The following is a 23,395-nucleotide window of genomic DNA, read 5'->3' as shown; positions in this document are numbered from 1 at the left end:
TAATCACTAGATTTTATTTGACGATCACACACCAAAATGAAACTGTTTTAATGATCATATTTTCACCTTGCGAATAGTCATTAGTACTAGCGATGTTTCTGATTGGACATATTTTGCACTTTAATTCATAGGGAAAGGATAAATGCCTATAACTGCTATCTATGTCTAAAACATCATCATCTTCGACTAGTCTTGTCTAGCTAACCCATAAAAAGTTAAACACTAGCTTTATATTTAAATTATAAAGTGATGTTATTCGATTCCGTCAAAAATCCCTGGATGAAACAACCTTACCAAAGAACTTTAAGTTAGCTTTCAGATCGGATTAAAATTTCTTAAAAAAATGAAATTGAAAACTTTATATACTGCCTTTTCAAGCAGTGAACATAAGCTTCTGTCCATTCTTTCAACTATTTGTAACGATATTATGTCTTTTTTCTGTTTGTGTCAGTAACTTAATTATGAATTGGATTATTGTTATTGCTTGAATTCCATTATTTTTGTAATCAGAAATAACACTTCGTAATTCTACACGACTCATTTGATTGTGCAAAAAATAGTACAATGTTAAATACATAGTTGCTCACCTTTAAACTGATTTTTCACTACGCTCATTGCTATTTCGCTTTGCAATGTTTCAAGTAAATTCACTGTATTAAGAAAACCACCATTCGGCAGTACCACTCTCAAATGTCCTTGTAAGAAATTAATATGTTCAAACTTGAAAATTCATTTGACAGGTAAAACCGTTTTCAACTTTGTTTTGCTTTTCTTTATAGTTAACTCCTTTCAGTTTCGCGACCGGCGTATAACTGACTGTAAAGAATTGAACCTGGCGAACAGCGTTGAATTCAATCAGTGGTAGATTTTTCGCAAAGCCAAGCACAACAGGGCCAAGTCTTTGCCTACTCCACTAGTGGTGTGCTTATGACCAGGTTCTGTGTTTTGAATTTTCTGCACTTCCTGCATGCAGTAAAAAATAAATGCGACAGCTGAACACTAAACTCGTTAACAAACTGTATTTGGTTACGTAGAAGATTGTGGTAGCGTTGCAGTATATTATGGAGTTGAAAACAAGCGAGAGAGAAAGATAGTACAGTTACGCACTTCTGAAATGAAACTCAAATTTTTTTATAATTTTTTAAACCACTTTGTTTTATTTTCAAAATTTCTTTTTGCCTTTTTTGGGTATTTTTCTTAAATATAATTAATTTAAAGTTGTTATTTGCATACGTTTGCTTGCCATTTATCCCATTTTTCAGCTTTCTCATCTCGATAAACTATGTACACAAATTTAGGTTTATGCAGCTGAATAAAAAAGTAGGAAGTATTCGTCAATTGTACTGCTGGTGATAGCATAAGAGTTCCACCTACATAAAATTCAGAAAACGTTATTTGAAGTTAGTACTGTTTTTCAATTATCACTCCTTCTTCAGTTTATGTTCAAATAAAGTCAACATGCTTTCTAATAACTCAAAGAGACCACTACGACGAAAATTAAGCATATTACGATTACATTGTTTTAATCTCTGAAAGAAAAATTGGAAAAATGTAGGTGTTACAACAAATAAAGTTCAGTTATGGTGGTTCAGAAGAAAGCAAGGTAATTGATACCGTGGAAGATGGTTTAAAAAACCACACACGGCAAAGCAACCTTATTAACCCTCTAGTGCCCAGTGCCGCCTCAAGGCGGTCTTCAGTCGAACCTCTAAAAAGCTTCAATAAGAACTTGTTTATGAGGCTTAATAGTGATTTTTTCGAAGTCCGTCTAAAAATTAATTTGGGTACTAGAGGGTTAAGTAGTTTTACCAGTAGTTGAATGCAACCAAGAAGTATATTACAAAAAATACCTGAAATAATTTATTTAATTCATTATTTTTGTTTCTCTTAAACTATCGCCGGCAGTGAAGTTCTGTAAGCATTTTCTGAATACTTTATTCATAAAGAATCAAAACAATGTAGCACATTTTCTCAGAAAAAGGAAGCAATAAATATGTAACTTATTTTTAATAGTTTTCTGAGCAAAAAACTCGTGTATTATATTCTCGTGAAGACTTTTTTCAAACTTTTAGTTAGTTCATCAGGGTGAAAACGATAGAATGTTGTTTGATATATTTTGATGCACTTAAAAATACTAACTGGTATTTCAGTTCATCAATTCTCAATTTTTATCTCTCAAGATTTTGATTTTTTATTTACCTTGTGGTTTGTTGTTCTTTAGAACATGTTTCGCGTTTCAGTTATCATAGTGATGCTTTACATTTAAATATAAATAACTATCACTTTTGTTATTTGGATTACTGATTTTACGATCAATTATTTTGAAACCATAAATAAATATGGTATGATTTTCGCTCATTACTCGCAAATGATAAAAAAAATTTTTGGATGCAGTTTATAGGGTTTGTTCAGGGATACAAAAATACAATAAATTACTACTCTATTACGCTTGGAACTTTGATGTCGCGAGAGGAATCATTTAATGTTTCCCATAGTTTCGAGGAATTGTTAAATGTCATTTTTGTGGGACTATTAATCTGTTCTAAGAAATGAACAAATAAGCAAAACTGGCCCCCTTGTGAGCCATATGTGAAAAGCTAAACTTATAACATGCAATTGGGAGAAATAAATTAAGGAACTTTTTTCTTGGTTTGGAGTGCAAAACATACTGACCGCAGGTTTGGCATCCTTTTGACTGATCAATGGTTATTTTTGAAATATTTTTTTATAATAAATTAAAGGTCACAAAGTTGAAGCCGTTCATTTTCTATTACTCCTTTGCAATTATTTTGCAGGTTTTACTAATTTTGTGACAATCGTTCGCTTCGAATATTTTTTTTTCAGATTGTATCGATTGTATATTTGTGTAAGAAATATAGGTTGATTAATTTTAATACTCTACGAACATTTAAGAGAGCGAAAATTATAACCATTTTCCACTTTTTGAGTGTACTTGTTCGATTTATTTGCAGGCTATTCTTTAAGTGTCGTCAGCTTGTTTTAAATATGCATATATATGCGTGAGACTTATTTTTAATTTATTTAGCTGTATTCATATTGAATTAAGTTAGCAAAATTTTCCATTTTTGTACACATTTGATTAAAATTTAATATCATTAAGTTTAACATTTCACTTAAACAATTCTGTTACTTTTAATTTTTTTTCCTCTTCGAATTAGAATTTAAGATCATTTTAATCTCTATAAAACAGAGTCGATCCATGTTTTATCAACATAAAAGCCGAAATAATATACTATTCGTCATCTGTGGCCTTTTTTGTACAAAATAAATAATCTTCTTTTTACAAAAGACTAAAAACTATTTCATGGAAAATAAATATTAAATTACAAATTGATGCTGTAAGCATTTCACGTCTTCCTAATAAAAAAATAAGTAGTGCGTCGCGAAACTATTTTGGCTATCACTTCAAGATTCTATTATTTGTTGGTTCGTTTGTTACCTATGATTTGAATTAACGCCACATTCGAAATCACATTTCATACATGTTTATTTGTTCTTAAATTTAGCGTTTGTTTTTACAGTTTTGTTTTGCATTTCCATCGAATCAAGCAGTATTTTTTACACATTTAGAAAAACAATTAATCGTTCTGTACAAACAACTTTGACAGTATCCTGACAGTTGAATGAAAACAAAAACAAGAACCATCACATTTTAGCTTGAAATACGATTTTCCTATCAGTGTAGTATCATATGCAATGCTCTCTAGTCGAAGAGAGCTGCCAAAATGTCGTCACTATTGGCATTGTTACTAGAGCCGCTAGAGGGTGGCGTATTGAGATCCGGTGGCGGATCTAGGTAAGATAGCAGTTCCATTGGATCAACCACATTGTCCGGAAGCAACTGTTTGAGAGAAAATAAGAGAACATTCACTTCAAATACATTAATCTTGATTAAAGAGCTTTGCTTACATTTAAATCATTGCCCCCTTCACCTTCGATAACTGCAGCAGGATCAAAGTTTAAATCTGCTGGTAGATTGACATCCGTTAAACCGACCAATCCAACCTGTTGCTGGTTTTGTATCATCGTGTTCATCGTATTAATCAAATTTTGCTGAAGATTGTTCGCCGAATTCATCACACTTTGCGGAGAGTTCATCATGTTTTGCGGAGAATTCATCAAACTCTGAGGTGAATTCATGATATTAACTGCTGGATTGTTAGCCATGCCCAGAGTTTGTTGCTGCTGATGCTGTGGTGAGTGCATAAAATTGCTAGCACTAGGGTTACTATGGCTACTGCTATTTTGATTGTTACTGTTTGCATTACCAGAACTGCTACTACTGCTATTGTTATTTGAACTATTGTTGTTACTGTTGTTACCACTACTGCTGCTGTTGTTGTTGCTGTTTCCAACATTACCTGCTTGACTGGAATTGTTGTCACTTGCCGGTGGTACACTGGGTGGACCGCCTGGAGTCAATGGGTGTCCCGAAGAGTTTCCACCTCCGGGTGTATGTGGCGTATGAGGTGTGTGTGGCATCTAGAAAAAATGACAATTAGAATCATAGAATTGAACAAATGAATCAATATATTCCCCACACTACCTGATCGTTCAATGATTTTTCCATAGCATTCAGAGGATCAAGTGAATTGACTGAATCGCTTAAATGCACCAGTGGGTTGTTCCCGAAGTCTCCAGCGCTCCCGGAGCCACTACTGGTAACTATGCCTTGCGAGTTAGAGTTCGCTTCCTGTTTAGTAGGATTTCCGAAAACTTCTTGTTTGAGAGGGTTGCCGAATGAATCAAACTGCGTTCGTTGATTGTAGTTACTGAAATAAACATGAACCTTGTTTCAGAGTGTTTCAAACAGAGATCAAACTTACTTTGAACTCATCATGCTACCGCTTGCAATGGAACTCATATCAGGACTCATATAAGGACTCATTGCATTCATGTTATCCCACGTGGGTAACGAGGTCGACCCTGGAGACATCACCTTGCTAAACTGCTTGCTTTCCCCATCTGACTCTGTTTTGATGCCTGCTAAAACCGGAGTAGATCTTCCCCGTATGCTGCCGTCAGCACCTGGAGTATTGCTACCCGGAAGCGCTGGATTGGCTCCATTTGCTGGTTTTATCGCCCGCCAATTAGCCTGAGAATCGATAACAACCTCTTCTGTTTCCATGCCATTTGGAGTGTTGGAAGAATTGAGTGTGTTGAGGATTGCCCACATGTATTGATCGATCTCAAGACCTTCGGTCAAGGCAGGTTTACTGAAATTAAAAAGTGATGGTAGATTGAGTCGAATGAGTTGGTCGTGTTGGTTGCACTTACTTGCACACAGGACATCGCCAGCTACCGCGTTCACAATTGAGAGCTAGATATGCCTCTACGTCGAAACACTGAATGTGTTTGCAGTCATGGCCACGGGCAGGTAATGTTATTCGCTTCGAGGTGATAGTACATTTAAGGGAAACCTAATGTGGAGAGAATTTTTTTAATAATACCGCTCCAAGCATTTTTCTGAGAAAACCAACTTTATTTGAGGCCGCAGACTCAAGAGAATCCTTTTCAACACCTAGAGGTTGATTTGTTGTATGACCAATGGCAAAATTTCGTTTAATTTTTGCCACCGCCTGTTCTGCTGAGAGGAGGTTACGTTTTAGTAGTGTGTGCAATACATGGTTTACAGATGGCCTATGTACCAATTGAAGTACAAACAGATGAGACTAAAGGAAGTAAAGAAAACACGATGAGAAAAAAACAAGAAACTGTGAAAAAAAAATCGGTTCACTTACACAACAGCACGTGCTAACAGTTATCTGGATAGTATTTCGACCTGGTTGGCAGACCTGCTTCAAGTACAGAGGACGATGGGAGTTCTTGTTATCACCACGATCGATCTCCAGTGGAGTCGAGTTGGCAGACACTTGTACACTGGCTGGCCAGTTGGTATTCATCTGTCGATCTTCGTGGTGAAAACACTTTAGCTGTAATTCAAGATCCGGCCGGCACATAAGGGTGTTATACACTGTTGATTTCAACTGGAAAACATGATTGCTGACGGCTAGGTTATGTTCTAGTCGAAACGGTGGCAACAGAATACCGTCCCTTACAGGGAAGGTAAGTCGTAGCTCTTCGTCTTCTAAAAAAATGAATTAAGATTATTGTTCTAAGAATAACATTTCGAAGGTGACATACTATGTGGTAAATTTGGCTTGAGGTCTGGGTTCGGACTTATGTATGGTGTCATGGAAGAGGCAGGGGTGAGCGGAGGGGTAGGATTACCGGGCACAGGACTGTGCTGGTAATTCATTCGAATGTCCGGTTGATAGCCTTGCATATTTTGATAACCCGCATTGTAATACTGTTGACTATGGCCAGTGTTGGCACTGTAGGGAGGAGTGTTCTGTCGTTGCTGCATCATTGGAGGTCCCCCGCGGTAGTTTATCGGCATCGGTCCATGCCTTCCGTAACCGGTATTAGCTTGCATCGGTAAAGGAACTCCGGCTGATTGATGAGGTGGAAACTGTGAAGCTGCTCCAGGAATCGCTTGTTGGCCCATTCCATACATTGACCTTTTTTGTGCAATCTGCATCTGTGGATTGGGGTAAGGTGTCATTCGTCTCGGGTGTGGAGGATAACCATTGGCCATTCCTTGCATCTTTGACATCGGGGACATCTGATTCATTTGACTAAGTGGATTCATGCTGTTCATCTGATTTATTCCGTTTATCCCGGTACCGGGTCCTATTTGACCACCCATGCCTATACCCATATTCATCATCTGTGCCATTGGATTCATTTGTTGGTGATGCCTGCCATAGTTACTCATCCCATTCATCGATCCAATTTGACTCATTTGTATACCTGCCATTCCGCCCATATTTCCTCCACCTCCAGCTGCTCCACCACCATTACCACTGATCTGACCCATTGGATTCATTCCAGCGTTCATCTGGTTTAGAGTGCCATTACCGCTACCTCCTCCGCCACCCATTTGATGATTCATGCCAACCATTTGGCTAATTCCATTCATTTGGTTCCATGAAGATTGCGAATGCATCGCCATGTTGTTCATCTGCAAATAGAAAGTAACTGCTAGATATCTATTACCACTTCACATATCACAAGAAGTGATATTTAATGTAACGTCATTTGGAAGGTACTTAAAATTTCTTTGCGTTTTAGCCAAAACTACATCGTCACTAATAGCTGCCATTTCCACTTAGAAGCTCTATTTTGGTAAAATTGCATATGGACTTGCTCTGCGCGGCAGTAGAACCGAGGTTGCTCTCATTGCTCTGTTTATTAAACACAGACTTCGCAGCCGTCGTTATATGAAAAATATTGACCACAATAGCACAATACCAGAATCAAGTTTTTTTATTCTATTTGGGGTCTCAAACAATCCTGAAATTATTGGAAGTCGATTGGTTTTGTCTCCGCTTGGCGTATTGCAATTTAAATTTATACAGAGATTCGTATGGGAAAACTCACTTTATACATTTTTCTTTCTAGAGAGCTCAAAATGGTTTAAGCAAAACGTTTCATGACTTCAAAAGGTAGGGTTTTTGATGCTCAACAACTTTGCGAATGACTTCAAAAGGTAACCTGATGCTATACAAGAATTTCCCTCAAAATACTATAGCTTCAAAGCTAAGTATGTCGAACTAAATGCTGAAAATCATTATTCCTGCCAACACAACTAGTGTACCGGTGTCAGTCAAATTTTCATCATAAGTAACCTCTGCAACATATTGTAGATCCCGCCTACGCCTATAATATTGACCTGCATTAGTTTGCTCAATCCAGCTGAGTGTATAAACTCGATATTACAGGTAACTTTTGATAGAAATCTTTCTGATACCGGTACACTAGGTTGACAATGACTGTATAGAAAAAATTTCAGCTCAATCCCAATTTCAGCTCAATAGGTTCAGAAGTGCCTTAAATCGCTCAAAGTTGTGATTTTTTTACCTTCGCAAATCTACCAAGACGAGAGTACATAGAAATCGAAAAATGCCAAATGATTTAAAAATGCATAAACATCGAGTCTGGTGTTATTTAAAAAAAATAAAACCAATCATCTTACTCTATCCTACTGTTTATGTGCACACTTTTTTTTGTTCACACAACATTTATTTGACAAAAATGTGCACACTTGTCTTAAGAATTAGTGTAATATAAAAATAGTGGTCCCCGTGGTTCTGTGGTTAGCGATGTCGGTCGGCTAGCTCTCCCTTCTCTCAACTAATCTAGTTGATCGGATCCGCTATTAGCCTTAAGGCTAAGCGTGCGATATTGTTATAATATAAAAATAAATATCACAAAACCGTTTTTTTAGAATAGTTTTCTATGTAAATCAATAATTACATATCAATGAAAAGCTTGATGCAAGACAACTTGACAACTATGGAAAAAACCAAATATTTTGAATAAATATCACAATATCGTTCTTTTTAGTAGAATTTTCATGTAAATCAATAGTTACATATCACTGAAGAACTTGATGAAAGACAGCTTGTGAAGTCCTAATAATGTGGTAGTGTTTTAGATCCTATATTCTTTTTGTTCTTTAAAAACTACGAATACCAAAATAAACGTGCTCATGGAAACACTCGATTATTTCACTTTGAGGACTTATATTCGACTTATTGGTTTCATGCCATATAGCAAAAGGCATCTGTTATGACGTGGCATAGAAGGCGCCCCGGAATCGAAAGCTCTTGTATACAATTTTACGTTCTAATCGAATTTAAAGTTTCTGAGTTTGAGTCCCTTTTTACAAGGAAAAAAAAGTGAAACTGATCTCGCAAAAATACGCTCGCCATTCGAAAATTCCTATATTTATTTTCATGAGAAAACGATGCAACAGTTGCTAAGAATGATAAAAGTACATCTAACACACCACAGCAGCCTTTCCCCTCCTGCCGCTTCAACCCGGCACTGTGAAGCTCAAAGTCAATATCTCAGAAACATCCGAAAACCCCTATGTACAAATTGGCACAAGACAGGTTTAAAAGTTTACAATGAACAAACTCATCAACCACTGTAAATTTTGGAGTTGGTCTTGAACTATACCGTTTATGCTGACAATCAATAATCGGTGTTTTTGGATTGTCTAAATATAACAATTTTCGGGGACCTATTTTTTCAATGCATGAATTTAAGGGGAGATTCTCCTTTAAAATCAAAAACAAATCGATTTTTATCATTGCTCAACTCTTAGTATTGCAGTGAATATTGCTCCTCGAGCCGGTGCAGTTATGTAGCTCAACTGGTGTTGACTGAAATGTTTGAAACAATGTTTTGAAAATAGCGGTACTGGTTGCAAAAAAACGGGTAAACCAATTCACGAGTTCTAAAAAGTTTTCAATAGGGTGTAAAATAAACGAGTACTTGAATGTAAGATATTGTATAAAACTTTTTTTGCAGTAGTAAGCTAGATGATGTTTCCTCAATACTTTAAAATCGTTTAATTTTGCTCCTGATATTAATTCACACGGATAATAATGAATAAATGTTTCAGATGAAAACTTTAGGCTCCAGCGCGTACCACGAAAAATCCGTCCGCTGCAAGTTGAAATGTGCTATTTCAAATTTATTGATCACGTAAAAAAATTTTTTTTTGTGATTCAAATATGTAAAACCAGAGAAACTCCCTATAATTTGAATTAAAATCATGTAACTGGTAGTATTATTGCTGAGAACAAAAATTTCAGGAAATAAATCAAAAAAATAACAGCACTGGTTAACAGATTTTTTATCGGTTTGTAATGAGGTTGGTAAAATGTACTAACTGTACTTTTCACAATTACCTGCGGATTATAACCGAGGTCCATACCACATTGTTGTCCTCCGGCTGCAGCAACCATTTCTTGAATGAATTTTTAGCCCCGAGGCAAACTACGATTCGCCGGTTTTAATAAAAGCTTGGTAAAAATTTCACACTATTTCAAAAGCTACGATGACGAGTTAACATTGCTTTAACCATCAGGTTGTTATCTACTCTAGAAAAAGATTTGACTTAAAAGTAGTTGAAACATTTGCATGGAAGTATACTTGCCGATAAGTCGTTGTGAATCTGAAACAAATCCCCTGGTAGCGGAGATCTGCGATCACCCAAAGATGGGACCCCTGGGGAGCCCCCCTGGGCACTCATAGCATTTTCATATCTAGAATAAAAAGAAATAGTAATAGAATTAGTTGTTATTTATGTGCAATGAGAGAAAGTATGACTTAATTTTAAATACAATCATATGAGAAGTGAAATCATCAAAAATTCAGTACTTGTGCAGATAGAAGTGGCTTCTTGATACATGTACAAATAAAGTACTTATTATCATGTCACTGGTTCAAACAGACAATTTGTGTGGTTGAATCATTTGCAAAAGAACAGGACATTTTTAGCTGAAAATATTTTTTCTGGAGGATGAATTTTTATCGTCTGTTCTCTGTCATCTATAAAAGGTTGTTTTACGTGTATGCAACGATACGAAAGGCAACCGGAGTGTGAGAATAGAAAAAAGCAATTGATACATATACATCACAATTAGTTATCATTCACTTAATCCTAACATCGAGCAAAAAACTGTTCTTAAAATTTAGAAAACTCTACTACTGTACATCCATGTTAAATGATTCCTGTGTTTTAAAAATTTGTTAAAGCAATCTTTGGAACTCATATCTTACAACAACTTTTGAAGAATGCAGGGATTTATTATTGTTAAAATCTTGAGTGTACACAAGCACATATATACACAGTACATATACACCCACATTCAAAAATATTGTTCTTCACAACAAATTCCCAGTGATGCCAAATAGCTTAAGTTTATTTTACCTTTCAAGAGAGGCTTTACTATGTTAGCATAAGCATTTTAATTGAATTTAACAACAAATTGTTGATGTAAGTCTTATAAGCCTTACTTGGAATTCGGACTTGTCAGTGTCAGTAAGCCGGTAGGATATACAATTAGTTTTTGTCGTAATTTTTCCTTTAATTTTTTGTATCCTGTATGGTGGGAATTAAAAATCAATTCGGCAGCATATCCTAACATTCTCTAAAACAGCTCTCCCAATATACACATATAACAGCAGAAACATTTACCACATTTTACAGGAAACCAAAAGAGTCGGGTGGTACGGCGGACGTTGTTTTACGATTCGTAAGAACATTTTTCATTGCCAAAATCAACTTGAATGTATTCAACAGGCTATCTTAATGTTCTCAAACAAATCACTCAATATACGTTACGAATACCACAAAGACTCGATTTATTACGTCACACTATTTATTCGCAACTCTCACTTTTCAGTCTTGTTGCTATCCACCGTAAGGCTGTCAACTTCACCAACTGCCCCCTTCGTCATTTATGATGAATGTTGTGTTTCTCGGTTGTTAAATAGAAGGTGTCTGTGGTGTGCGATCCTGCTTTATCCGTCCTCATATTTGCGATGGTGGCACGATGGAAATGAAACTACGACACGCATTGGATTAACCAATACCCTTCAAGTCCTTCTTCCCATCATCTGCGTTTGTTTCATGATTGTTTGCACTCTGAGCGAGCCGAAGCCAGCCAAGAGTGAGCTCGGAATGGAAAAGGAAATAATCAAAGATAATATGAAATCATACCCCGGATAATAGGGAAATGACAATGGGAGTCTGCGAAGCGGCTTACGGCTGAGTGCTGCAGCCGAGAAAAGGCAATGATAAAATGCGAACGACAAACAGAATGTCCTTTTTTTGCCAGCGTAACATAAACTAGGACATTGGAACTCTCGGGACCATAGCGAAAGGTTTTAGAAGTGCAACAAAATGGAAATGAAATTGAAATAATAGAAACGACTGTAGCTTCAGGGTCTCGAGATACAGAACAGTTCAGATCGTTAACACAAACAGAAAATGCGTTAGTGTTTCTTAAAGTAGGTCCAGGTTTTAATCCTTAGAATAAGATTGCAAAATTAAAAAGATGGTAAATTAGGATTCATTAATTAAAAGTGATACGTGTAAATCAAAGTTAAAATTAGTTGCAAACCGAAAGCAATTTTTTTTTTATTTAAGCGTTGAGATATATTGCGGCATGGGAAAGTGTTGCAAGTTAATAATTATCTTTCAGATGAATAAATAGCCATACTATGCAAATACCTTACCAACACTATCATTGCTTATTATTTTTTTTTATGCTTAATGCTGCATGTCGTCGTAAGCCAGTCATCGTAGGTTCGAGTCTCGGCTCGGGAGAAACTGTTAGTGTCAATAGAATCGTAGCGCTAGCTCCGAAAATGCCCTGTACACTGTAGCATCAAGGCTTTGCTTTGCTGCATGTTGAAGTTTATGATTCTAACAAAATTCACTCGCATTGATCCCCTCTCATGGGACGACAAACGTGACGATTTGCGACATCAAGGATTAATAATTCCGTAGGGGAAGAAATGTTGATCAAAATTTGCGTGACGTACCTAATGGATGACGTCCAATGCAAAATTTAATTGTTGAATTACCAACATTAAAAAAAACCATTCATTTGACATAAATGACCTATTGACCAATATCGAAAATATTTTATTAAAGTGAAACTTAGCGTAAACGTATTTGACTTAGCAAATTGAGAATTTTTTAGAAGAAAAAGAAGACCGAAAAATTTTCCACTGGTGAAAATTCCTAGCTTGCTGAGCTATACACGTGTGCTAAGTTTCCATCGAATGTGAAAAGATGAAATAAATTTAAGCGCATTTTCAGATCATTTGGCATGGATTTTTTCAAATGGCTCCAGTGTCAGGGCGAATAACTGGCCACTTCAGATTATAAACAATTTAATTGAATCTCTCGTCATCGAGATCATTACTATGTTTTAGTCTCACCATAGAGCATGTTGACCATTTACCAGACACCAGTAGTCATATGCGGTTACAACAGAACATACCAATCGAACAATAACTTTATTCTGCCTTTTACAGCCGCTCGAAAAATCGAGTCACTTTACAAAGTCACTATCAAAATACAAATTTTCTAGCATACCATTTTGGTGTTCAAAGAAGCAAAGGCGGGGGGGGGGGGGGGTATTCAAGATGAGCTTGCACTTGATGTTGAAAATGAGTTAATTATTTTTCATAAGGGTTATTACTTGCGCCGAGTGGCAATTGATGATGTCTATGTGCGTCACTAAACACTTAACCGTTGAAAAGCGACTAAATCAGGTTTGGTTTTTTATCACATTTTATATTTTTTTTATATGTATATATATATATATATATATATATATATATATATATATATATATATATATATATATATATATATATATATATTTATATATATATATATGTATATATATATATATATATATATATATATATATATATATATATATATATATATATATATATATATATACAGTCATGGAGAAAAAAATAAATACACTTGCAGTGTTGGATGATTTTTCGTATTTGCGCACTGATTTTAATTGTTTTTTTTTTTTTACTCTCGCTTATTTTCCGTCGGTCTAGTTCCGCCACTGTTGTGGCCAATCACCGACGCCCAGGGAGTCGACTCCACACCCAGGACCCTAGCTCACGACCCGTTTATTAACGGACCGGCGCCAACGGCTTTACTTCCTCATGCGATGGAAGGCGTGATCCCAGAGATTTTCCGCCTCAGAAAATCTCCCGGTGTCGGCTAGGATTGAATCTAGTTGAATCTAGACCAGTTGGGTTGGTTGTGAGTGGATCACGCCACCTCACAACGATCGACACCTATGTCGGCGGTGGGATTCGAACCCAGGCGTCGAGTGCGGTTGGCGGAAACGTTACCAACCACACTAGGCCCCAGCATGATTTTAATTGTTGTACGATGTTATGTTGCGTCTTTACGATCTGCAGACGCTCTTTTTTGAAGAGAAACGGAGAAATAACTGGAGAAATTTCTTTGTCGCTGATTCCAAAAATTTTTTGCGTGAGTTAGTGTTTTTAGAGTGGCGAAAAAAATAAATACACTACTGAAATATATGTACAAAACAATTCAACTTAGCTTTATTTCTCTACATATCGTTAGCAAAGTGACCGTTTACGTTACAGAACTCACTTTCAATATTTTGTGGTTTGACCTGTGTTTTGTAAAACCATACTCAATCTTCGAGGTATGTTTACCACCCGGTTTTCACGAGTAGAAGCTGGACTAGCATTTCACGCTGCCTGTACGACATTCCATAAGTCTGTTTTATTCTTTGGATGATGCTTTGAAACCTAGACATTCCCAACCTTCCATAGAATTTCTAAAGGATTTAAATTAGGAGTCTGCGCTGGTCAAACTAATAATTTAATTTTTTCGTTTAAAAATCATCTTCGTGTTTTCAATACTGTATGTTTAGGATCGTTATACTGCATAGAGATCCAGCAAAGTGGCATGTTTTCTTCGACATATGGAAGCCTAATCGACCACCTAGGTACACAGGAAACTTTATTCTACTTCAAAAGCGACACATTTTGGCAAGAACTGAATTTTCTAAAAAGTTTTTAGATTAGGGTGCAACTAAAGGGCACATCGTGTTTTGGTCGGATGAGTCGAAATTCAACCTTTTTGTTTCAAACGGTCAGCAGCTGGTGAGAAGACCGGTGAAAACTGCCTTCAAAGCACAATTAACCACGAAAGTAGTAAAATTTGGAAGTGACCACAAAACGGTGTAATACTGTTTTCTGATGCTGGTATGGAACCCATTGATTTTATAACATAAACTATGAATATCAACGACTGTGTAGATATTTTACGTAGCGCAATGCTTCCGTATGCCAAAGAAAACATGCTTCTTCGTTGGAGAGTAACGATCCTAAACATACAGCATTGAAAACAAGAAAATGATTTTCAAACGAAAATATAAAATTATTAGTTTGACCAGCGCAGACTTTTAATTTAAATTCTTTAGAAATTCTATGGAAGATTGGGAAAGTCTAGGTTGCAAAGCATCATCCAAAGGATAAAACAGACTTATGGAACGTCGGACAGGCAGTGTGAAATGCTAGTTCAGCTTCTACTCGTGAAAACCTGGTGGTAAGCATACCCGGAAGATTGAATATGGCTTTACAAAACAAAGGACAAGCCACGAAATTTTGAAAGTGAGTTTTTTAACGTCAAAGGTCACTTTGCTAACGATATGTAGAGAAATGAAGCTAATTTGGATTGTTTTGTATATATATTTTAATAGAGTATTTATTTTTGTTGCCACTTTAAAAACACTAACTCACGCACAAATTTTTCGGAATCACCGACAAAAAAAAATCTTCAGTCATTTCTCCGTGCCTCTTTTAAAAAGAGTGTCTGCGGATCATAATGACGTAACATAACATCATACAACAATTAAAATCAGTGCGCAAATACGAAAGATTATCCAACACAAAAAGTGTATTTATTATTTTCTCCATGACTGTATATATATATATATATATATATGTATATATATATATATATATATATATATATATATATATATATATATATATATATATATATATATATATATATATATATATATATACATATATATATATATATATATATATATATATATATATATATATATATATATATATATATATATATATATATATATATATATATATATATATATATATATATATATATATATATATATATACAAATATATATATATATATTTATATATATATATATATATATATATATATATATATATATATATATATATATATATATATATATATATATATATATATATATATATATATATATATATATATATATATATATATATATATATATATATAGCGTTTGTAAATATTCGAACTAAATCGACATAACTCATCACTAACCCGGTTTTCAATAAAAATTTATGACACATCAGGCATCTAATCGACCTCTTGGTTGTCTACTTGTCCACTGTTTGCCAATGGCGTCGAAAATTACCCTCCTACTCATTCGGTTTTTCATCCTCTCCACCCCAAGGAACAAATTTATTCCGATGATAGCCAAATATGGTTGTAGGTTAAAATGTGACTCGATCACGTAGCGTTTCAAATTCAATTGTGCAACTGTGAACTGTAGGTGGCTGGGAAAGATACACGTAACAACGCATAGTACACGCCATACCGAAAAATTGTATATAAATTCAGATTAAAACTTACTGATGGGATGGGTGGCAGCCGTCAAAAGGAGAACGCAAAAGGCAAACATATTTCCACTGTCTCCGCAGCACCACAAGCACCGATTGAGACCCGCTTATACCTTCGTTCTTTGCTTCAACAGAAGGAAAACCACGAGTATCCCTGCGCTTCTGTAAGTGTGTATATGTATGTGTTTCTATGAATTTCTTAAACATATAGTCTGTATACACACATCTGTAAAAGAACATCGTTACAAATGTGGTACTTGTCAGTAGGTGGTGGAAGGAGTTTGTGCGACAAACAAAAAAGCCAAAAAACCGTTTAAACACTAATGCACTCTACGGTGAGCGAGTTTTTTTGTTTATTTCAGCTAGCCATCATCGTAATCCATCGGTACCGTCAGAGAAACCCTCTGTTTATTTCGTTTGTTATGTGTGGATTGCGAGATTTTCCGCACTCATTTCCCCTTTACAATTGAGAACTGAAAATCTATACTAGTGTGTGACAAAAGCGAACACACACACAGATAAAGAGAAAAAAGAGAGTACAGGATAGAGATGAAAGGAGAGTGTGGAAATTTGAATAGGCAAGGGAGAGGAAATTCGAATACAACCCTTCGCCTATGTATAGTATGATAGTAAAGTAAATAGAGTAACGTAGGCTTCTCTTGGTTGCAGTGTTGATAGCGATTTAGAGAATATCACTCAACTTCTTTTTTGCTGGCAGAGTGTTATTGTTGCGTTTTGGTGATACAGACTTCAGCGTTGTCATCAGCAATGTAACCACCACGGTCGCTGCCAACCGGAAGCTCTCACGCTCATTTTCCAGTTGCTGCCATTGAAAGTGTTGCCAGATTCTGCTATTGTAAACGAATTCGTGTAATCCCAGATATCAACTAATGGATTCCTATAAACATAAAATTAAAATCCAAACGTAAAACGTAGTATCGGTTCTTTGTTTAGTTGTATTAAAACTATTAACTCCCCGACATCGGTTACAGCTCTCCTTTCTTTCTGTGGGCCACATGCGAACACTTAGATGCTAGCAAAACCGCAATAGGCACTAGTCTATCAGGCAGTAATTATTGATATTGTTGATATATTATAAAGTTTGATTCATTTTGGGATAATACGTTTGCTTTCTTCTGTGCTTTGTGTTGTTCAGCCATGATATGAAACTTGGACACTGTTCTTCTGGTATCATCAGTAGTGTATGTGTATGTATGTGTGTTTGTGTATGTTTAGTGAGCATGAATTTTGCTCCGGTTAATATTAGGTTACTTTCCCTAGGAAGGGTTCAAAATCATAACATTGTCCATTGAATTCATATTTATAACCCGATTGGTGTTACTTTGAACTGCCATTGACTTCTTTCACTGCGAGCATACACCAATGTCGCGCGGTTTTATCGAACATATCTGAATAATGATTTATTAGTTTGAAACTCAATTAAGTTATTTCATAGAGTTATTTCGATAGTTTCATTCATTTAATTTTATTTTTTTATGAGGTGCGTTAAGTCCGAAGCCAGAGGAAAAAAACGCAAGTTATTGTGTTTGTTACTATTTAAAGAGAATTCGGAACGTCGGTGTAAGAGAAAAAAATCTTTTTTTTTACATTTCAAAGACTCCGAAGCCGAAAGAAACTCCTCTGAGTGAACTAACAGTGAAATTCAAATACAAATTTATATTTATATTTGATTATTTTTCAATATTCCTCTAAATAGTAATACAATACTTTTTATCGACTGTTAGTTCACTCAGAGGAGTTTCTTTCGGCTTAGGAGTCTTAAAAATGTAAAAATTGACGTCCCCGTGTTCAATGCACAGGTTGCACCTATGAACAAGTCGCCCCTGTTTTCACCTCAAATTATTTTTTTTTGTATAAACTGTACATTATCCCAAAACCTTTGGTAAAAAGACATATTTGGACTTAAAAGTTAAGTTTCAAAGATTTTTTTCAAAATCCATTTATTTTAAATAATCAAATTCCAATCATGTAATGCTTATAATAGTAATTTCAAATTGTAAAGCCTTTGGTGACTTTCTTTTCGCATACATTCATTTTTGAGATATTTCGTTATTAAGTTCGAAAAGTTTCAGTATTTTGTTAGTTTTTTGTGGTTCTCAGCAACATGCATAAATTTATTGGAATATACGTTCGATATAACACAGTTCATTCTTTGGCATCAAAGAGATTGGATGAATAATTCAGAATTTAATCAACGGCTTCTGAGTTATAATGCTTTGAATAAAACCTATGCCAAAATGAATACACTTTTATAGAAAATTATTCTCCGCCTGTGAGAAATACTCTGTTTGCCAAGCCAAATACCTGTGCAAAATTTCTGTAAATTAAAAAAAATCGATTAGGTTTTTGCGTATTTCCAGGACATTTGGCGAAATTTTTAGATTATTACCTTTTTCCTTCCGGCTATAGTGATTTTGCATTTTTAAAATTTGTATGAGAAAACCTACTTTTTACATTTTGCTTTCTAGAGAACTGAGAATGCCTCAAATAATACGTTTCACGACTTCAAATTATAGGATTTTTAATGCCTAACAGCTTTGTCGAAGAAACTAAGATGCTGGCATGTCTCTAAAAAATGCTATAATACCTGTTCAAGTTGAGCATGCCGAATTCAAAGCTGAAAATCACTTTTCTGCCAACACTACCAATGAACCAGCATCAGTAAGATATCCATCACTGCCGTGGACTGGCGTTTTGACGTAAGCGCCAAATTTTCAAATTTCATTTTTTTTACGAATTGTTATAGTATAAGTAATCACCTTTGAGATGCTTGTTGCCGTTTTCAAAAATGTTTGATAAATAACTGAGAAATATCAAAAATATGAAGTGACGTTAGCGCCATTTTGCATAGAAGTGTTGTTGAAGTACGGATACGATAGTGTGTCATGCTTGTGGAGCCCAAGTAACAAAATAGGTTATATCTAAGTTTTCTAGCGCTAGATACAACCAAACCATAAAACCTTCAATGCCGACCACGCAGTTATAACAACCCACTAACAACAGCTATAAACATGTGTCATGGCTAGTTGGCCCAGCTTTATTGAAGTCATCAAAACTTCATATGCGCTCTACCATAGGACCAGATGTTTTCAACAAGCCGATTTGTTCACCATAGAATGACCTCGAAATTTTAACTAAGATATATTCTCCAAATTTAATGTCAAGCAATAAATCTTATCTTGGCTTTCTTTTATCAATGACAACCTTATATTCCGACAGTGTCGTGAGAACAGAAACGTGTGAGTTTTCTCTCTATAATGATTAAATATTATAATCATTCAAATCGTTTTCGTGCATGTAAAAACACCTGTCGTGAAATATTTATGGTGAAACCAGTCACAAATTTTATCAAAATTACTGGGCGCCGCCGTCATTTTGTAGAAAATCAATATTTAATCAAAATTTAATTCCTCTGAACTAAGGTGATGAGTAAATAAATGCCATGATTTGGCATATTTTGGTAAATATATGACTTTATTCATCATGCGAATTTCAAAACTGCTCTGTGGTATCGGTGATATTGTAAAATAAAATGCTGATAAAGGATTGAATTTCATAATGTTGCATTATTTCATTCAAGGCGACATATTGTTTTCGGGTAAACCCTCGAACGCACTATAAATTCTTGATCATAACTCATTCTCTTAATTTGATCAAAATACAGCATATATTAAACCAAGTAAGCCTATCATGGTATTAATTTGACTAAGTTACGATCATTAGGTTTTATTTAGATAGATGAACAAAAAAAAATCAAGTTTTTTTTCCTCCACAGTTATAGTCTGCAGGTTTTTAGTTTTATTTTATCATCAGAGGGACTATCATACAACTTCATGTGTATAACGGTTGGCATAGGATAGCTGTAAATGATACTTGCGGATCATATTTTAATGGCTATCAAATAAAACCAACATATAATTAATGACTTCAATTCAAGTCGATATAAAATAAAAACAAAACAATCCTAAGTCTTTGAAGCATTTAGATTGTTACTTGGGAGTGCATACCCTCAATTATACCCTTGCTGCTGACTACCGACAGTACGCATGGCAAACTAGACTGCTCAGGCGCACCGACGTCATTTTTCGTGCAAGACGTTGAAATGGTTTTGCTATTTTGCAGAAGAAATGACGTTGGCATTAGAACTCAATGCATTTACATAAATGAACGTGTTAAAGCAATGGGGTACGTTTTTCATCATATTTACTCAGATTCTATCAGATCAGATTGCGTAATAAAGCGCTTCAGTTTATTTGCGAACGATTCAGAATAATTCGCTTCTGGAGCGATTTTGTGCTTTTGGCGCTTACGTCAAAATCCCAGCCCACGGCAGATCAGAAGTCACTTCTGCAAAACGTTGCCGTATCTGACCTACGTCCATGGAAAGTCCGCTTTTGAAAGCGGGTGGTCGTGGGTTCAAATCTTAGTAGAATCAGGCCATTTGGTTGCCAAAGGGTTTATTCTCAGGCTTCCCTACCTTTGTTGACTCTCTCTTATGCTTTTATGAGCAGTGTAGCTGTTCCAAGTTGAGCATGCCGAATTAAAAGCTGGAAATCATTTTTCTGCCAACACTACTAACGAACCAGCATCAGTAAGATATCCATCAGAAGTCACTTCTGCAAAACGTTGCCGTATCTGACCTACGTCCATGGGGAGCTCCGTAGCAGCAAGATTACAGAGTCCGCTTTTGTAAGCAGGTGGTCGTGGGTTCGAATCTTAGTAGAATCAGGCCATTTAATTGCCAAAGGACTTTGGCATGGATTTATTCTCAGGTTTCCCACCATGTACCCTCCCTTCAATCTGAATGCTACGTACCTTTGTTGACACTCCTTCTAACAAAAATAAGTCCCTATCATAATAAAACTGGTGTGAGTAACGTATAAAAGTTCTCTCCAGGGAATTGTAATTAGGCGATATAGTAAGCTTGGAACGGAAAAGTAAAACTTTCACACAAGCACGGATATGAATGATAAGCGTACCACTTATTTCAATAGTGAGGAGTACGGAAAACAGCAGGGCAATTTCACAATAGATCTAATATCTGATCGCAGTGATGAGTCCACACAGGAAAGAAAAAACCTGCGTCCATAATGTTTATGGAGACAAAAGCTATCGACTTCCTATAAGCTAAGACTGTTTGGTGCTCCAAATGGAACCAAAAAAAGTATTTTGGAACATTGGCGTGAAAATCAGAATCGATGTAGGAGGGCATCTACTACATGTCACAGACTTTGACCGTTATGATTGTCATTTTTAAAATCAGAATTTTAAAATCAGCCTGAAAACTGAAATCCTGCTTTACTACTACATACAAATGCGGATTACAAAGAAGAAAGTACGTCATTTTATATTTGAACTCAAGAATTATTTTAGCCATTCAACGGGAGCGAATATTTTTATATAGGGTATCGGTTCTATTATCGTCAGGTTTCACCTATTATCTTCCGGGGGGTAAATGATGTCCTAGAGCGCTAATTTCTTGCATGATGGTTCTTCATAATACAGAGCATCTTCCTGCAAAAGATTAGTTCTGTGTGACTTCATTAGCCCCCCGGACGATAAAAGAGCCGATACCCTAGTAGAATAGATATACACTAAAGTCCCTTTTTACGCGGGGGATACGTGCCGCGTCAAAAAAACCGCGTAAATTCCGGAATCCGCGTAAAAAAACCACGTAAATTCCGGAATCCGCGTAAAAAAACCACGTAAATTCCGGAATCCGCGTAAAAAAACCTTAATTCTGCATTCCGAGTGAAGGGAAACCGAAATCCGCGCAAAAAAAATACCGCGTAAATTCCGGAGTCCGCGTAAAAAAACCGCGTAAATTCCGAAACCCGCGTAAAAAAATCGCGTAAAAAAACCTTAATTCTGCATTCCGAGTGAAGGGAAACCGAAATCCGCGCAAAAAAAATACCGCGTAAATTCCGGAGTCCGCGTAAAAAAACCGCGTAAATTCCGGAACCCGCGTAAAAAAATCGCGTAAATTCCGGAATCCGCGTAAAAAATCGCGTAAATACCGGAACCCGCGTAAAAAGCGGGTATTTATATAGTACAATGGAAGCAGGTTATTCTCTCCGCATAGGAACAATATTCAGTTACTGACAAGAATGAAACAAGTTAACCGTATTGTGCATATCAACGAAACACGATTGAGAGCAAAAGTCTACCTAGATGCGTGTTAAGGTGCTGTTCCTTAATCCCCAAACCCTACCCCACCACTCGTGGTCTCTTGGTCAAAAGGCTAAGACGTTGATTTGTTTATAGGTAAATAAAACCAGTCATACTCAAATCCCAGGAACAATGTTATACTTCCAGGAATGATGTCACAAATCTCGAGGCGCTGCGAAATACAATTATTATTTCTCAGAGACGAATGCCACATTAGGCGAAGCCTCCTCAAAACTGAAAAAAAAAAAAAACATGACAAATCGCAATCTTTCCGTGAAAATAATAAATCACTAAGCCGTGTCAAATAAATTCATTGGCTGACAAAAGTAAAACACGAAAGCGGGATCGCAAAAGCTTCAAGTGTTTCTCAATTTTAGCTAATACACTTTTCTAAGGATAGATCGACCATGAATGCGTTGATGGCAATAATCAATTTTAATTCAGAAAAAAACAGACCACATAGTCGACTCCACTCCCTTGCCTTGTCTTTCGTGGTCTTTTTACAAACTTCCCCGTCTCTCTCAATGACCACGTGGTTTGGAAACGGCCTCTAATCAGAAACACATTGTGTTTGCTAATCCGGATCAGAGCATCAACACAGCATTAGAGCAATTTTTTCTCCAATTTCGCCTTTAAAAGATGACAATCGTTTTTAAATACGTCCACAAATCATAATTCGCACCAAGTATCTGATGTGTATCTGCTTGAACAGAAATAGGAGTTCGATGAGTATGTTTATAATCAAAATCATACAAATTCAAACGTGATGCTTCTATTCTGGAATTGTAGTGCTATCTTTATTGTTACTCCAATTAATAATTTCAATGGCGAGAAAAAATATTTCATATACGTTTAATTGAATTTTTAGTCACTTTCACTACCAATTATTCAATGACTTCTATTAGTATGGTATCGAATTAGTCGCACGATTGCACATGGTTTATAATCCTCTCAGAGCACTTCATCTGCCCAATTTTTTCTTCCATGCTATGCACAGACCTTGCAGTACATAAAAATGTGCTTCTTTCTTTACATCCCTCAAGGTTTATATAGTTATAAATATATATGCTGATAAAATCAGTAACCCAAAACCAGTC

General features: G+C 35.8%; 1 protein-coding gene across 10 annotated transcripts in view; it reads right to left on the bottom strand.

Annotated features, from left to right (window-relative positions):
* Positions 1-1,502: 1,502 nt before the first annotated feature.
* Positions 1,503-23,395, bottom strand: part of LOC129721488 (zinc finger MIZ domain-containing protein 1) — an 82,445-nt gene continuing 60,552 nt past the window's right edge. For 5 of the 10 annotated variants that reach the window (XM_055674130.1, XM_055674132.1, XM_055674131.1 and 2 more), the window contains 9 exons: positions 10,034-10,142; positions 6,166-7,045; positions 5,763-6,109; positions 5,502-5,693; positions 5,299-5,441; positions 4,848-5,237; positions 4,568-4,793; positions 3,931-4,503; positions 1,503-3,862 (listed from right to left, as the gene is read on the bottom strand). In XM_055674130.1, the coding sequence (XP_055530105.1) occupies positions 3,725-3,862; positions 3,931-4,503; positions 4,568-4,793; positions 4,848-5,237; positions 5,299-5,441; positions 5,502-5,693; positions 5,763-6,109; positions 6,166-7,045; positions 10,034-10,129 (2,985 nt within the window). In that variant the 5' untranslated portion in view covers positions 10,130-10,142 and the 3' untranslated portion in view covers positions 1,503-3,724. Of the gene's footprint in view, positions 3,863-3,930; positions 4,504-4,567; positions 4,794-4,847; positions 5,238-5,298; positions 5,442-5,501; positions 5,694-5,762; positions 6,110-6,165; positions 7,063-9,785; positions 9,973-10,033; positions 10,143-11,278; positions 11,499-15,810; positions 15,855-16,122; positions 16,332-23,395 lie in introns of those variants that run through there. The other 5 variants (XM_055674124.1, XM_055674128.1, XM_055674127.1 and 2 more) reach the window with 5 other exon arrangements.

The sequence above is a fragment of the Wyeomyia smithii genome, chromosome 2, assembly GCF_029784165.1.
Source record: "Wyeomyia smithii strain HCP4-BCI-WySm-NY-G18 chromosome 2, ASM2978416v1, whole genome shotgun sequence".
NCBI lineage: Eukaryota > Metazoa > Arthropoda > Insecta > Diptera > Culicidae > Wyeomyia > Wyeomyia smithii.
This window is presented reverse-complemented; position numbering and strand designations above follow the sequence as displayed.